General features: G+C 32.9%; 1 protein-coding gene across 1 annotated transcript; it reads right to left on the reverse strand.

Annotated features, from left to right (window-relative positions):
• Positions 1 to 4: 4 nt before the first annotated feature.
• On the reverse strand, positions 5 to 12,103 carry LOC123654725. The gene is made up of 5 exons (XM_045590611.1): positions 12,092 to 12,103; positions 1,784 to 2,665; positions 1,598 to 1,682; positions 1,071 to 1,209; positions 5 to 256 (listed from the first exon to the last, which is right to left on the reverse strand). The coding sequence occupies exons 1-5, from the start codon at positions 12,101 to 12,103 to the stop codon at positions 97 to 99; spliced, it is 1,278 nt and encodes a 425-aa protein (XP_045446567.1). The 3' UTR covers positions 5 to 96.
• Positions 12,104 to 18,205: the final 6,102 nt, after the last annotated feature.

An 18,205-nucleotide genomic window follows, 5' to 3' on the forward strand; every position in this document is an offset into this window, starting at 1 on the left:
ATCTAAGTTACATATTTTAATTAAAACAAAATTAAAAATATTTACATTATCTACAATACATACAACTCATACAATATATTATACGACTCATACAACTTATTGTTCTTTCTCAACGGGTACTTCAGCCCTGAAACCGTGTTCTGGATCGGCATCATAGTTGACTACCCGAAGTTTACCAAATTTATCAACGTATCCATAGTGACCTCGTACGTGGCCGTCGTTATCGCGCTCTTCGTATCGAAATTGGCGATTTTTTCTGAAATTTGTGTCATTTTACTACGAATCCTACACAACAAAAAACAAGCTAACTGTAAGTTTTCTGAACTGAAGTGTAACAAAAAACTAATAAAGCTTGATTAAGCAAATACAGAATTTATTTTTCAATTGGCCATAAATGGTCAAATCTAAATCAATAGAAGATAACGACAATATAGGAATTTGATACAGGTCTTATATTATGGAAGTAAAACTTCTATACGCACACTTGACTCGCGGAGTAAACTGATGAATGCGTGACGAGAGCGTTACGAAAAGTGTGATCTGGCGAGGCGAACGGAAGTTGAGAGGGAGATATAAGCTAGTGAAGATAGAAAGTGAGAGATTTACGTTTCGTAAGTTCTACTTCAGTCAGATTTAACTATAAAACTGACTTTATATAATTATTAATAGGTAGGGTTTATTCCTGTTTAGGCCATAAGGCACACGAATATTTTTGAAGTAAAACTTCTTCACAAGTGCTTGACTTGGGGAGTAAACTGGTGAATGTGTGATGAGAACGTTACGAAAAGTGTGATCGGATGAGGCGAACAGAGCAAGAGAGAGAGGTGCGAGTACACATTTTATTTCTCTCTTTCTTAAATAGCCAGTTTTTTTTCACGTTTCGTATATGTATCTAAAACACAGTGCAGGCCTATTGTGCACAAGTTATAAGTACTTCAGTAGTTTGGTCTAAAGCACACTCGTTCTTACTATAATGTACTCAACTCTATTTATTATGCTTAGATATTTTTTTTCAAGTATGGGGGTAAATTTGGAAGTATATATAAAATTACTATTAAAACTTTGCTTACCCTTTTCCAGTGTCATAACCAAATTGATAACTGTGGGGGCCTTTCATGCCATGCATTCGAAATTCTGTTCTTTCACCTTTTGACTCTATACCATGTTTCTCGTTGTGTGTTGGTTTTAATGCAGATGGATATTCTTCATCTAAAATGAACAACAAATTATTAAAAATACAAATATTTCAAATCACATTTTCACCTTATGGATCATTATTTTACGACGTTAAAATATCAACCTAAAATATTAGTGTTATCACTTATAATAACAATATTAGTTCAAAATATAATATAAATTTGATTTGACCGTAATGCGAAACGTCGATTTCATCCAGATATTTACTATCAAGAACTCAATAGTAATAGCCACTTTTTTAATATTTGAAATAAAAAATAAAATATAATATCTAAAATTGTAAATTACAGAGAACTTATACTTTTTTACGCGGTCTATGTACTCTATTTAAGGGTTTTACAATTTTTTTTATTTTAGTCTTCAGACCATCAAATTTATATGTTATTATTAAACTACTTACGTCCACGATCTCTGTAATTCGTTTCAGATACTTCTTGCTCCACTGGTTTTGTTTCAGAAGGTTGGTCGTAGGTTGCTGGGTCCAACTGTAACAGTTATTTTCTTAGAAATGTTTATGATAAATAATAATTATATGTACATAATAACAAAAGACCAATGTCTGTTTTTCAATAAGAAGAATCCTCACCTGTTCATTCTGCTGCTTCATTTTACGTTTTTGATATTGCTCGTGCAAGTATTTCTTTTTCTGATCGGCTGGTACGATATACTGTTTATTATCAATATTAGTAAATGGTTTCGCTGGATTTGCATTAGGCGCTTCCTTCATAGAATCACCAGCAAACTGAGATATTGGTATCGGTATAGGTACAAATTCATTCTGATATTTCTTAGGATACAGGCGATTGGGTTTTTTATATTCTGGTGATATAATTTTGGGTGGTGTTATATATGATACTGGTATTGAGTTCGGCTTAAATGAAAATTTCAATGGATACTTATGAGGATCTCTTGAACCTGGTAACTGAATTTTTGTTGGTGAATTGTTCAAAGTATGATCTATTTCTTCTAATGGTAATTCTAATTCAACAGAAGGTGACAAAAAAACGAAATCATGAGGAGCGTCTTCTCGCGGTGGTAGAAGGTTTCTCGATGGAACTGTAACGTGACTGTTGTTGTCTAAAATTTTACCAACCCGCAAATTTTCTTTATCCTCTTCATGTGTCGTAGGATACTTTGCTTGAGATAACGGTATAACTTCTGTTGGTTTTTGTGGTAGGATAGGATACCAGTCAGTTTGTTCAACTGGTTCTGTAGTCCTTACAAAATATTCATTTTTTGCACCCGGAGCCGGTGGTAATAAGTAAGTAGCCGGTGTTGCAACTTGATGTTCGACTTTCTCGGGCTTATGTGGATCGGGAGGGATCAGGTATGTGTCTATATTCGATTGATCAGAAACATAATAAATAGGAATGACTTCCTCGGCGACCTGCCCTGTGTTAGTAACATTTTCGTCCGTGGTTTCCACAGGTACTTTTATTCCTTCAGTATATAAAGTAGCTAAGGAAATCTGGAAATTAAAAATTATTTATTTTGAAAAAACAATTTAAATAATTTCGTTACGTAAGACAACTGTACAGTTTTCTTTCATAAAATAAATCGAAATGATTTTGTAGCGCACTAAATGAACAAACCAACAAAATGTTTTTTTTTACTATTGCATCACGTAACGTAATTTGATCGGAAAAAGTGTGTCATGATAAAGAAAAAGTGTTCCGCACAACAAACAGAAAAAGTCTGTCACTTAATCGAGTCACATTCAACGGACATAAAGGTCGTCACGAAGTATAAATGGACTGTTTATAAAGATCGGACTGTTATTAATACGCACTTTACCTATAATAAAATATATGCTTATTATTATTTACCCACTTTTGACATTAAAACCGTGCTAATATGCATCATTGCGTAATATTTTACATTTTTTTAGTAAAATCGGTTCCCTTCCTTAACTAACAAAAACAATTGGTTAACTATTGTTTTTACCACAGTAGACTAAGAAATACAACTATTAGTTTTAATCGTTTTTTTTTTTTTTTACTAAGGTACTTTAATTTAAACATTTTTTAATCTCATATGTAAAATCGACCGTTCCAGCGGAGATCGAACCTGCATCTCCGACTGACCGTGTCGGTGCTCTAAAAAAATGTTAAGAATTTTCTAATGTGTGTAAAAAATGTAAAAAAAAAAATGTGTGAAAAAATGTTATTTTGGTATATGTACCGTGAAAAATTTTAAAAATGTAATTTTTTTAAAAAATGTTATTTTGGTATAAGTTTCGTGTATACATCCATATGTATTTAGTAAAAAGCGGTTATTTTAATATTACAAACAGACACTCCAATTTTATTTATTTGTATAGATTTAGATTTCCATGTAGGTACCTATATATATCTATCAGCCGGCTGTTACCTATAACACAAATATTTAGTAACCTTAGGAACAGACGACCGTGTGTGAATGTAAAAAAAATGTTTCAGATTATCCTATGAAGGCTAGTGACCATCAATAAACTGTTACCTTTGGGGGTCGTTTACTTGAAGGAGTATACTATTTTAACCAGCTTAAAAAGGGAGGAAGTTGGTTTTTATTTTCGTTTGCGAGCACATAAGAATATAAATGATATTACTTGTCAATTATTGCGTTGTACTATTTGGAGATAAAACAATTATTAAATATCTATCCTCAATTTGTTCTATGTAAAGTTTTGTTTAATTTTAAACTAAACCAACACTACGCTTCTAATCGCATTTTATTGTTATTTAGGTAACTACTGTCAGATTGTTCTGTTATATGTCATTACTTGTCCTTCTTTGAGACCTTCCAGAATAATCAAGCTTTTCGCGTAAAACAGTGAGACTAATAGGGTACCGTGTTTAAAGCATAGTGTTGTTAATATTAATTTTCAGAGACAAACACTTATTCTATGTTTTGTTTACGTATTGTTAAATTATTATTTAAATTATTCTTATTTTTGATTTAAGAAAACTGTGATAAATCCAATCCGAGGAAAGCTTTTCATTTAATTAATTTGTTATGGTGACAACTCGTTTTATAAGTATTATCTAATCGAGTTATTATTATCATTAACAACCTATATTTTTTTATAATATAGTAAATAACAAAGGAGACCTTTGCTTTTTAAGGTCTCTCACGAGATCACGATCTACCTCACACGATACGCTTCTGCTTTAGTAGGTATACTAAATGTAGCAAACTGATGTCTTATAACAAATAAAGCTCCTTAATATACCTATATGGTTTTTTTTCATGAATGAGTCCAAGTAAACAACCTATTTCTCGGATTTTATTTATTTATTTATTTAGATATATGAATATGTACTTTTATTAGAACATATTTTCAAATCTGTTGTAGTCTCATATTTGAGCATTCAGCTTACGGATGAAAACATAATTGTTTGTGAAAAATTTAGATTACATATTTAGTTACTGGAGCTATTATTTTATAAACTCGGCCTTCGCCCAGTGAAGAACTTGGGCTACGCATACTTGTGTATTCGATGTCGTTCTGTAATGAGTAGATTCGTTGTCTTGTTTCAAAGTGAAAATAAATCCGTGAAATTTTAATTCGATTCACTGTTTCAATGTCGTGACGAAACAATAATTTACTCTGTTGTAAATAGTATTTATTATTCTAATTTAAATATAATGTAAACCAAGTACAAGAATTGAAATTCTTGTTAAAAGTTTAATGAATTGAAATAAATCTAGTTAAAACAATATGCGAATAGTTGTTTCCTTCCAATTTTCAAAGCCAACAATAATGTGTTTTTAAGAAATAGATATAGGTACTTAGTTACCGTTTTCGTCATTGTTTTTTTTAATACAACTAGGTCGGCAAACAAGCGTACCTACAGCTCACCTGATGGTAAGCAATTACCGTAGCTTATAGACGCCCCAGGAGCTCTGGTCACCTTACTCACCAACAGGAACACAACACTGTTTGAGAGATATTCTGCAAGGCCGAGGTACTATCCCAGTCGGGCTGCTCCATATTTTGAGCAGGAAATTTCCTGCTATGGCCTACCTCAGTTTATTGTTTCTTCTCATGTTCTGCGGCGGAAGAAAATATCATGAGAACCTTGTCTGAGTATTTTTAAACAAGAAGGTGTAACGCTTAAAGCTATAATAATAAAACTATAACCACATCATTGAAATACATAGGTATATATTAACTACCTATATGTATGTTTTTATTCAATCAATTGTCAGCCGTGACATTGCAAATCTATACGTACGTGTAATTTAAGATTGTTTGAGTAGATATATAAGATCAGTGTGGTTACAACAGTTAAGGATATAGCTACCCCCTCTCTTCCCGTGGGTATCGCAAGACGCGACTAAGGGAAAACAGTTCCACTACCAGCTTGGAACTTAAAAAGCCGACCGATGGCGGAATAACCATCCAACTGCTGGCTTTGAAATACACAGGCCAAAGACGGGCAGCAGCGTCTTCGATGCGACAAAGCCAGCTCTGCGGTCACCCGTCTCTGCCCAGCGTGGTGACTATGGGCAACACACGTAAGTTCACGCCATTTTTGGCGCGAACTTGTGGAAGTCTATTTCCAGCAGCGATAGGCTGAAGCGATGAATGATTTTCAGCATTGTAACTTGCTATTGTTAACTGAATTTTCTTGAAGGATGTGGCCTAATGTAAAAAAATTGCAGAACTTAGGAAGAATACTGAAAGAACTTAATAGCGAATAATAGTTATTGTAACGAATCGAAACGTTGGTTTTGAAGAAAAATAGGTACACATTTTTATATATGAAAATATGTATAATTTTTAAGAAAGTTATTTATAATTTTGAGAAGAAAATATTAAATAATTAAATATTTTTCACATACACAAAGTCGTTACTAAAGTATGCAACTTAAACCAAAAGTACTTCTCTTTGATACCGCAATATAATTTCTTTTTTTTTAATACAGATCCTTAAAAAATCATTTCAAGTTGTGAATTTCATAAAAGATGGATTTGTTAATTACGTTTGAAACAAAGACTCACGAGAAAACAAAGGTATAATGGGTCCCTTAAGTATTTTTCCTTGTTCCCTATAATTCGTGATTTACCCACCCAGGCCCATTTTTATACATATATAGGTTGTATCCTGAGTATTTCATTACATGTTTAGATTAAGTGCCAAAATACTGTTTATATTAAGCATTATGAATACAATACAACCTCTATGAATTCAAGTAAAGGCAGCAAACGAATGTCACTAGTACAAGTTACGTTATTGATGTCCTAATACATCGAAGCTAGGCAAAAAAATTTGTATTCAACTGGACGTAAAATATTTTCTGCCGTATACACACTATAAAAACTTTTTTGATATCAGACTACATTTCATGATTTGGTTTCGTATAATAAACATCACATACATATAAACGATTGCCGTCGTTTTCTCTTTAATCAATATAACATTTTATTATATTTTTTAATTTGATAGAGCTATGTACAATACTACCCAAAATTATATTTATTGGTAAAAAAAAAAACTAATGAACTACTTAGTTATTCACATGAAGTTAAAAATAATACACCTAAATATTTTTATAATACCTCCAGACTTTGGTTTCCCATCGATTTCCAATGATATCATGTTGCGGCCAGGGTTAATGGCGCGAATATATTCACTTTCTAGGACTGTCCTAGAAAGTTGCCACTTTCAAAGACGACCGTCAAGACATTTCTGTGGAATTGCCGATTTGTTTTGCGAATTAATGTTAATAGCGGGCAGTGTGAAAATAAACCTACTTGTACCCTTTTTCATTTATAGTGAATATTTAAACAAAAATAAATTAACGGAGACCATGATATTGAAATATATAAACTATGATAAACTAATGCATAAAATTATAATAGTCAAACTAAAAATTTTAGAAGTAGTTTGTACTTTAATAATTATTAAGAGTTTAAAGACGTTTTTTTATGTACTGGAACAGCATACAAATATCTCATAGGAATCAAGTCTACTTATATGAATAACTGGGGTAGGGTTAAGCGGGAAATTCCTGCTCAAAATCTGCTAGTCTGACTGGAGATCTCTAATATCTACCTCGACCTCACAAAAGATCACAGCTCAATAATACTGCTTTCAAGCAGTGTTGTATGCCTGTGATGAGTAAAGTAACCAAAGCTCCTGGGGGGGATTGCAGGTAGGGTCGGTGAGGCGCTTGCGATGCTTGTAGTCTTGCAGGCGTTTATAGACTACGGTAATCGCTTACCATTAGGTGAGCCATATGCTTGTTACTGACCTACTTGTATAAAAAAAATGAATCTATTCTAAGATAGGCAGAAGGTATACCTGTAACTAAGAAAAAATATAAGTTGGATATAAAACTTTACTACACTGTACACGTTTATTTAATTAAAATTACAAGTGACTTATGTATAAAATTTTATAAATTTAAGAATGTGTAGCAAAGTAGGTACCTAGCTAGCTAAAGTCGACGACCAAGTAACCTAACTTTCTCGAATATTCAACAAACCCTATCCTTATCGTAGCACAGTTTTCACTGATGTGGATATTTTACACACATTTAATATTTCAAGTGTCCAAAGGATCAAAGAATTCAACTTTGTGATAGACCGCGAAGGACTAGCACTTAACCTTAGTAATAGGGACCCGGTGGAAAGGTTTAGATATAAGTTCAAGTCTGACTCATTCTACAATATTTCTTTACTTTTTTGAGATACATGAATTATTTTTCTGACTTTTTTGTTTGCCCTATGAAACCTTATATCTCGTGTTATTGTTTATTGCTCTGAAAACCTAGCCTAACCTAGCTTGTGAAGTGATCCCAATTCCCGAGAAAAAAAAGACGTGTAAAGGTACTTATAACCGTATTATGAATGAGGTGCTTTCTCTCAAAAAAGGACATGTTCTAAATAAAGTTCACCTCTTCAAGCTTCCCACACTTAATACCTGAACTGAAACAGATATCTCGTGCTCTCATTCTAGTGACCAATTACATAATTTTGTTTGCTCGCAAACGAAAAAAAACCGACTTCAATTAGGTACATCGACAAGTAATACAACGTAGATCGACGAAAAAATAGTCAAGCAACTACGCGTTATCAAAGATTACTCAAAAATTAGTTATCAGATCTCGATAAAATTTATATGTGACCACATGATAAACATCAGCTTTCGATTAAATTAAAAATTATCAAAATCGGTACACCCAGTAAAAAGTTATTACGGATTTTCGAGAGTTTCCCTCGATTTCTCTGGGATCCCATCATCAGCTCCTGGTTTCCTTATCACGGTAAAAACTAGGAATATCCCCTTTCCAACAAAAAAAGAATTATCAAAATCGGTACATCCAGTAGAAAGTTATGCGGTATAATACAACGTAGGTCGACAAAAAAAGTGTCAAGTAAAAACGCATTATTAGATATAACTCGAAAAGTAGTTGTTAGATCTCAAATAAATTTAAATGGGACCAATTGGCATACACCACCTTTCGATTAAAACAAAATTTGTCGAAATCGGTCTACCCGGTCAAAAGTTCTGATGTAACATACATAAAAATAAATAAAAAATAAAAAATACAGTCGAATTGAGAACCTCCTCTTTTTTTTGGAAGTCGGTTAAAAAGCACACCACCATTCATTGCTTTTGCGCTTGCCATTTTGACCGTAAATCTGTGCATAACCTCAGGGGTGGTTAACGTGACTCGATTTATAAAATATGCCAGAACGTCGTTTAGTAATAATATCCGATTGATATTTAATAATTCTGTAACAGTAATGATTACCTATATTATTGCTTTTTATCTCGATTTTATTCGATTTTTTGAGGAAATTTCTAGTCGCTTTATAAGTTCCAATTTACTATCATCATAAGAGCAAATAATTTATTAGGATTACGATGATTTAAAATCGGTATAATAGTTAGTTAGACATAAATATATATCACTATCATCATTATAGTCATATATTCATCACTTCAGCCTATCGCAGTCCACTACATACACACATAGGCCTTCATACATTCTCGCCAAAAACGGCGTGAACTCATGTATTTTGCCCATAGTCACGACGACGCTGGGCAAGCGGCTTAGTGAACGCAGGGAAAAAGGAACATTGCGTCTAAGAAGGACCGAGATCCTTATTAGACGCAATGACATTAATAGTAAGTATAATTGTTTCTTTTTCATTTTGAAAACACACAACATAAAAACTCAGACAAATGTAAATAAAAAAGCCTTAGAGGAAGAAAACTTTAAAAGTAAAAAATATTCATTAAAATGCATAGAGGTAAGTTGAGCTCAATTTTCATGCGACATTATAGTTTCATTGAACTATCTCAGCTACTGAGAGCGATATTAAAATGAAAGTGCAACTAATAGCTTGAGACTGGACAAATGACTGATAAGGGAAAAAAAACAAGTTACTAGTTGATACTCGATATAGAAATACTAAACTCTCTTAGTTACTTTGAAGTTACGTGATAGATATGTGACTATGAAAGCTAGTTTGTCGTTTTATTATTTAACCAATTGGAAATACGCTCGTAATTTTGCTATAGGTAATGCTGTCAACGGATGTTTTTATTACTCAATAAATAAATGGTATTATACGATATTAACGTTATGTAATACAATTAATTTTACCTTTTAGAAGCGGAAGAAAATTAAATATTGAACTTTAAATAATAAAGTCAAATATTTAAGTAAAAGTAATAAAGAACTTGATCTTATATTCATGTCATATCTTTCAAAAAAAAATTGATTAAAATAGTTTTAATTGCTATGACAATATTTTTGTAGAAACTAGGCTACATACTTCACACCACAAATACAATGGCGACTTCGTTACCAAAGATGCGTGAGTTTAAGATAAGCCGTACGTTGAAAATTTTATGTATATTCCTAATTTTAAGTTAAATGGTCCTAATACTGAAAACTATGGCTGCAATTCATAAGTATAAATAATTCACTAAATATTTAAATTCATCATATTTCGAAGTCCCGTATCATTTTTTAGCGCTCATAAAATTTTAATCCCGAACAAAAGCCTTTTCTCTTAATATGGAAAGGAATATGATCTCAACCAAGCTGTTTTACTGCGGATTGATAGATAGATAAATACGTGGTTCAGAATTTCACCGAAGATATGCGAGTTTCCAACACTACACATTCCATACGATATTTCCGATTACCATCAAGCATAGTTTGAATTGTATACAAATAAGGAAAAGGTACAACTTTTATTAACACCTGAATGAGCCGATTTAGCTAGATTTGAAAATGCCACCTTTCGATTAAAATTCATATACTTATTTAAACAAAACTACAAGCAACTTAGCTTACACTACGAAATGATGGACAGACAACTGAATCAGCTAATATAAAATTCGAGAAATATCTAACGTGACCATTTTTTGGCTCAAAACAGGACATAAGAATTTTACCTCAAAACTAGATATCAGTTTTTTTTCGTTGATTGATAGGTTTGTTTTATTTATTTACCTATTGTATAGTGGCGTGTAAAGACGGCTGCACATAGCTTGAAAGAATACAGCCTATTGCTATTATAGTAAGGGTCACTTCAAGCTTAACACATGTATCATCTGATGTAACCATATGTACGTGTGGCAACATAAAAAACAGTGAAATAAAAAAGAAAACGCTCTTTTTCTATGCTTACACTTTTACTGAATTTTATTAAGAAAAGTTGAATATTACAAATTAAAAAGCTCATGGACTCCTGTAACAACAGGAGCATTAAAGCGCACTGCCGACCCTATACAACCCTATACAAGAACACGACTATACCTACTTGAGAGTGTTAGTTTGAGTAATAGGTACCTCAATAATATGCGCGGTCCGGCTGACAAAATATTGGCGCTACTTTGAAAAACACAACATTTTCGCATCCCGGGGCTATCCTTGGAGAGACCGGGACATACAGCCGAAACAAAAAACTGAACTGTCAAGTTCAAAACGGGACATCTGGTCACGTTAAACATAACAGCTATTTTCGAGCCTATAATTTGTAATTACTCATGTTGTCTTTCAATCTTCGTATTTTATAAACTAGGTGTAAACTATAGAAAAGTAGGTCATCTATATAAATTTACAGAGAAGAGTTTTATAGACTATGTGGTCTATAAAACTTTAAATACAAAAATTCAATTCAATTCAATTCAAAAGTTTTCTATAGATGGTTTTAGTATATGTAACACATCTTACTTTTTTGGAAACTTATGACAATACCTATGGAATGTTGTACGTATGAATTTGCTTAATTAAATTTCGTTGAAATTAATGACCTAATAATTGTTACAATTAAGAATAATGTATAGTTTCATTACATATCAATATTAACATATATCAACATGTTGACAGTACCTACCTTCTATTATAAATCAATATATTTTTAGGAAATACAAGTATATGTCGAGATTAAATTTGGTTTTATATGTTTAATGTAAATAAAAGTTTAAATATTTAAACGACTACCTAATTATTCTGTAATGAATTAATAACCAATAAACAATATTTATCAAAGCAAGTATATTGCAGAGCTTATACCTACTAGCCTACTCTACGTGACTGCATCAAATATTTAACATTTTGTTTTATACTAGTACACTTTTTTAACAGCATAACATTTTATTTAAATTATGAACTTTGTTATGAAATTGTTAGAAAGAAATTATGTAAATTCATAGCCAAACCCTAGGTACCTGTCTTAATTACAAAAGACTCAATCACCGTACAGTAAAATTGAAACTCTCTTTTTGTGTAATTTGCTACAGTTATGCAAATCTAAGGTCTAATCGGTTTTTACTTTTACTCAAAAACTTCCGTGTTTTTTTAACTCATTATTATATAAAATTTTATTTTAATGTATATTAGTAATAGTTAATAGTAGATTTTAATAACTTACAATCAATACCTGGAACCACATCTTGATTTAAGTAATATAAAAAGTCGTCACAAATAAAAAATATTTTTCACTTTTAGTTATTATCCACAGCGCTCAATTAACCAGTCTTGTGGCTATTTATTTTCCGCTGCGTTCACAGCTTCTTTCATAGTTATAATGAAGGCGAACGGCAGTCCCGCTTAGATTTTATAGACAACCAATTCCGTTCAATTGTATAGGAAATCGACATCAGTTTTATTTTGTTAGATAAGTGCTGCAGTTTTGTAGTACCTACACAATTTTTGTTTGTTGTGGTTTTTAGATTCTTATACTTTAAAAATATATTTTTTTTGTAAGTTTTTGTAGATATATATACTCGTATCAATTAAATTGTGGATTCATAAAATAAATCCGAGATTTAGTGAATTTAAACGATGCTGTTTTAAGTACTATCACTTCAGCCTATCGCAGTCCGCTGCTGGACATAGGCCTCCTCGAGTTCGCGCCAGATATCCCGGTTTTCCGCAATCCTTATCCAGCCTACACCGGCAATCTTACGTAGATCATTAGTCTCGCAAGCCGGAGGACTTCCCACACTGCGTTTACCAAGACGCGGTCTACACTGAAGGACACGTTTGCTTCAACGGCCATCGGTCCTGCGACACAGGTAACCAGCGCACTGCCACTTAATTACTATTACACAATTAGTACTTAAGTACTACTAAGTACGTAATTATTTATTTTTTCTTTACAACGGTCTCAGAAAGGAAGTACCTAATGTTTTATAATAGTGATATAGATATTTTATTTAGCATACTCCTTGCCGTTTACGATGCCACGAAGCAAAAACTCAGCGATCTCTAAATTATTTTATAATGTTACGCTAAATGCAATATAGTGAAAAAAGCAATTAAAATAATTAGGTAATCTTAACATTGACCGGTTACGAATAATTTTATTTAGTGAATTTCAGGGCTGACGCATTTGACGCATTTAGCATCTGGCAGGCCTGCTAGCTAGTTAGGACTTGGATTAGGTTAATAAATTTCTCGCGCCCATTGGTACCTAGTCCTCGGTTCCTTAATTTATAGGAATATTAACAAGCGCGTAGTAGGTAAATACTCAACTGCTTATATGTATTTGGTCCATAGGTATATTGTATTCATATTTATAGCCAATCTAGTAGTTTTTAATACTAGTTTATGTGACATAATAATAGCAAGTAGTAAGATTATTTTTGATCATCATATAAAAACAAGACCTTGATGATATAATAATCATCATCATCATCATAAATACATATACTAACAATGTAACGGATCGCTGTCTGTAAATGGAAGAAAAAATATTATCGGGACCTTTATAAACGCAAATAGCACCCAAAACAATGATTGTTAGAATTTATCTGTTTGTCTGTGGGTTTGTGCACGCTAGTTTCTGAAGCGGCTTATCCGATTTAGATGTAGTTTTCAATAAAATATATTATGGTAAGCTTCACTTAACATTTATTGTTTTTTTCATGTCAATCGGTTCAAAAATAAAAAAGTTATGAAATTTAAAGAGTCACGTTGAATATGTAAATAGCAAACGACGGTGTTTATAATCCAAAATAAACCAAAAGATACGAGTATATCGAAAAAATGTTGTTTAAAGTCACTATTCCACGCGGACGAAGTCGTGGGCATAGCTAGTCAATAAATAAATTTTATTTTTATAGACACAGGCTTACACTTTAAGTATTATATTTAAATAATTTTGATAGTATTACTAAATGTTACGGAATAAAATTAGTTCTTTTATTTACCAAAATAGTGCCTATCTATGTTAGTATGTAATGGCACCCTTACTAAATAGAGGTAGGCCTAGTTTACGATAAGACTCGCGACCACGCATAGCTAGGTACTTTAGCCTATCGTAGAAATGTTAATATTACAAGTATTTCAATGTTAAGAACATGCTTCACACACTAGGCTTTTAAAAAAATTGGTATCGAATATGTGTAACATCTATACATATAATAAAATGGTAGGAAAGTCAAAACTGTACATTGACTATTTTTTTAAAGAATATACTTGGGGTGTGATCTACAATCGATACCGAAGCCAAAAATATGATTTTTAGAATTTTTGTCTGTTTGTCTGTATGTATATCCGGGATAAACTCAAAAAGTACTGCATGGATTTACTTCAAATTTGGCACGAATATTATTAAGAAGTCGGGTCAACATATAGGCTACATATTATCACGCTATCACCTACGGGGAACGAGCAGTGAACCTTTATTTCTTCAACGCATTCTGTAACAACGCGTAATCTAACGACGCATATTTGAATGTTGTTGTTATTATGTTAATAATAACCATGCTATAAGCTAGCTTCACACTATAAAAAAAAGACATTCTGCAGTATATTTAGTATCAGCATTGCACCCGTGCGAAGCCGGGGTGGGTCGCTAGTAATTAATAAATAAAAACAAATGGCTTACACTCGAAGGACCTCCACGAGGAAATTCTCCAGTGCCCCGACACTGTCCGGAAATACACACAGTAAACAACCATAAACGCCCAGACCACGGCAATACAAATGCATACAATATGCGGGGATCGAACTCGCAGCCGCCAGAACAACAGCAACAATCCAGCGCTGTGGCCGTTGGGCTAGAGCGTCGTCAGGTAATCCATAAAGAATTACCTACCTAAGTGACTCAGTCAACCAGTTCAGCCTATTGCAGTCCACTGCTGGACATAGGCCTCCCCAAGTTAGCGCCAGACATCCCGGTTTTCCGCAATCCTCATCCACTCTACACCGGCAATCTTACGTAGATCGTCCCACACTGCGTTTGCCAAGACGCGGTCCCCACTCAAAGACACGTCTGCTCCAACGGACATCGGTCCTGCGCCACCGACGACCAGCCCATTACCACTTCAACTTGCTAATTCTGTGGGCTATGTCGGTTACTTTCGTTCTCTCGCGGATAGTCTCATTTCTAATCCTATATTTGAGAGAACCTTGGGGTTTTTGTATAGACCGTTCCATTGCACGCTGAGCGACTTTAAATTTGTGGGCCAGTCCCTTCGTCAGTGTCCGCTTCTCGGCTACGTATGTTAACACAAGCAGGAAGTAAGTAATAAATAAATAATAATCTGTAATAATCCCATGAGTGCAAGTATAAATACCAAGTAAGCAACAACAATCTAAATTTTTAAAATGAATAACGTCTCTCTGTCATTGTCTCTTAATAACAGCAAATGAAATGAGTTTGCGGTCAGTGTCCTCAGACTCACAAAACAATCATCGAGCAAACATCCGCCATTTATCTTTTAATGCTTTTGACAATAGTGAATACTTCGACGATTTCTATAATGGAGCAGTTAAAACGTGAGTGTAGTCACCATCGACATTTGTCACCATAGCTTTTTATAAAACCTATTATGTTAGTCTTCTAACGGAACTGAACAGAAATAGCCTTTAGTCTGCTCATTGGAGGGTAAAGGCCTTGTTTCTATACAGGCGGCCTAGCTTTTAACCGACTTTAAAAAAGAAAGTTAATTTGACTGTATTTTTTATGTTTTAGGCCATAACTTTTTACTGGGCAGGTACTAGGTAGTAGATAATAAAGCCGGTGCTTGCCATTTAAATTAGATCGAAATGTGATGGGTAGTTTCTTAGCGATTCGATTTGATAGTGATTTTGTGTTTTATCGACTACCAAATAGGTTTAAGAAGTTACTCCCTAAGAATCGATTTTCATATAAAGCTCCCGATATAGTAAATATGAGGAGTAAAATTGACGAACGAATGACCTCGTTACGTTTCTCTTAACGCTATCTATCGGAACCCAATTTAATTCGTTTATTTACCATTTGATGTTATATTCATCTTTTTCTTAGACTAGTATAAAGCCTTTTTTGTGCCTATTTAGACAGTCGATCTGAAGGAGTAATCTCCAGTCGTGTGTCGATGCTGACACACACACTGTTTTTTTTTTTCGCTTGCAAGCAAAAACAATTATTGTTACAGGTACTGTAAAGGTGGCAAACAAGCGCACGGTCCGCCTGATTGTAAGCGTATATCGCCTAGAGGCCTGCCTCACAAGGAGCTTTGCAAGGTTATTGTCGACTCCATCCCCAATCTTCATCCGGAACGCTGGCACCCTCTCACATCAGGAACACGACACTACTTGAGAGCAGTATTTTTAGCTGAGAACTTCTATAAGGTTGAAGTAGGTACTTTCCCAGCCGGGCTGCTCAAAATTTTGAGCAAGATATGTCCTGCTGTTCCCTACCTCAATACATTATATTGGTGCCTTAATACACGACGCTGCTCCACAGCGAGTATAAAGATAATTTCCATACAAAACAACAAGCCATATCCGACAGACTTGTGTGCTCCCCAAGACACGGTGATGAGACCCATAAGCACAGATAGGTATCCAAACTGGGGCGTCACGAAAACAAATATCTACTTCGAGCAGAAATCAGTCTTGCGCATATCCTTATTACTTGTTACTACGCTACAGATGTTTTTAATACTGTTATTTACCGACACACGGAAACGAACGGATAGATTAATATTTAATGACACTGATTAGGTACTTATACATCATATAACCTACTATCAATATATTATTTTGCTGTTAATCATATTCTTCGGCACTACTATTATTATTATCAGTAGAATACAATAACAGGCTTGGATTATTATCGCCTCATGTATTTTAGCTGCTTATTTTAAGCATCGGATAGTTTCAAGGTAGTCTTGATTACTAGAAATATTCTTATCAATATTACCTATTCATCGTGGTCATGATATAAGTATCATAGTCATTTTAGTATGCGTGTATTATTATTATTATTTATATGAAAAATAATCAAAAACAATAATTTAAGAACAGTCTTATTTAGAAAATTATTAATAGTATTTACATGGCAACATTACTGTTATAACGAAATAAGGAATATATTACGGACTTGAGGTTAAGAAAGGGATAGGGAAAGGGGGAAGGCATTCTTGCTTCTAAATATTCACAGTAAAAGAAATTTTGTTCGTATTTTGTTATTTACTTTATTTGATTCTGTCGTACATTATCATCTATCTGATTTTAAAATGCAATGTTTATGACTTCGAACATTTGTACACAGGACGACATATATTAAATTAAATTTTGTAAAAGACTTTAGTCTTTTACAGTGACTTATTTTCTCTGGCGTGCTACAAGGTATTTCGGTAAACAATTCGTACAAAATCATAAATAAATATAAAGAAGATAAACGCTTATTTGATTTTTAATAATTTAAAGCTAGTTTTGGAAGTTTATTTTTTTTAATAAATGGATAATTACTTTAATGCATTTTACAAACTTTAACATCAGCATTTAAAATTGTGGCTCACGGTCTTGAACAGTTATAAGTTATAAATTCAATTTAAACCGTCATATTTCAAGACATTTAAGTTTTACCAACGGAAGCGACATTTTAAATGCCTATACAAAATTATAGAATGAAACTAGATCTAAAAACAATAAAATAATTATTAAAAACACACACACACCAAAGAAAATTAAGAAGTTTACTGAAATGGAATAATTTCTCAGATCACAAATCTGGTTAAAAATATATAGATAATATAAATAGTTTTCTATATATATAGACATAATACATACATATTCGTATTAAAACATCACTGGTTTGTTTAATGTTAAAATGAGAACCAAAATATCAAGACAATCTAAATTATATGCACCTATCTAAGCTAGATAAACGATAAATACTTCTTAAACGTTACACTTCTACGCTAAGGGCGAATAGCTCGAAGTGCAGTTAAACTGTACGGTTATGAAAGGTTATGGTTAAATTTGACAATTGAAAATGACGGAATGAGTTGCTCAAAATAGTTTTTTCATTTATAACTTCAACTGTAACCGATGAAATATGATCAGTCGAAATCACGTTAATCAATCAAAATAAAATTAAGAAATAATTGTGTTTACTCACAAACGAAAAAAATAACCAACTTCAATTACAACGACCAGTAATACAAAGTAGTTAGACGAAAAAAAATAGTCAAGTAAATACTCATTATTAGAGATAACTTAAAAAGTACTCCTCAGATTTCGATTAAATTTAAATGGGTACACATGAAAAGCC

The sequence above is a fragment of the Melitaea cinxia genome, chromosome 6, assembly GCF_905220565.1.
Source record: "Melitaea cinxia chromosome 6, ilMelCinx1.1, whole genome shotgun sequence".
In the NCBI taxonomy this organism is placed as follows: domain Eukaryota; kingdom Metazoa; phylum Arthropoda; class Insecta; order Lepidoptera; family Nymphalidae; genus Melitaea; species Melitaea cinxia.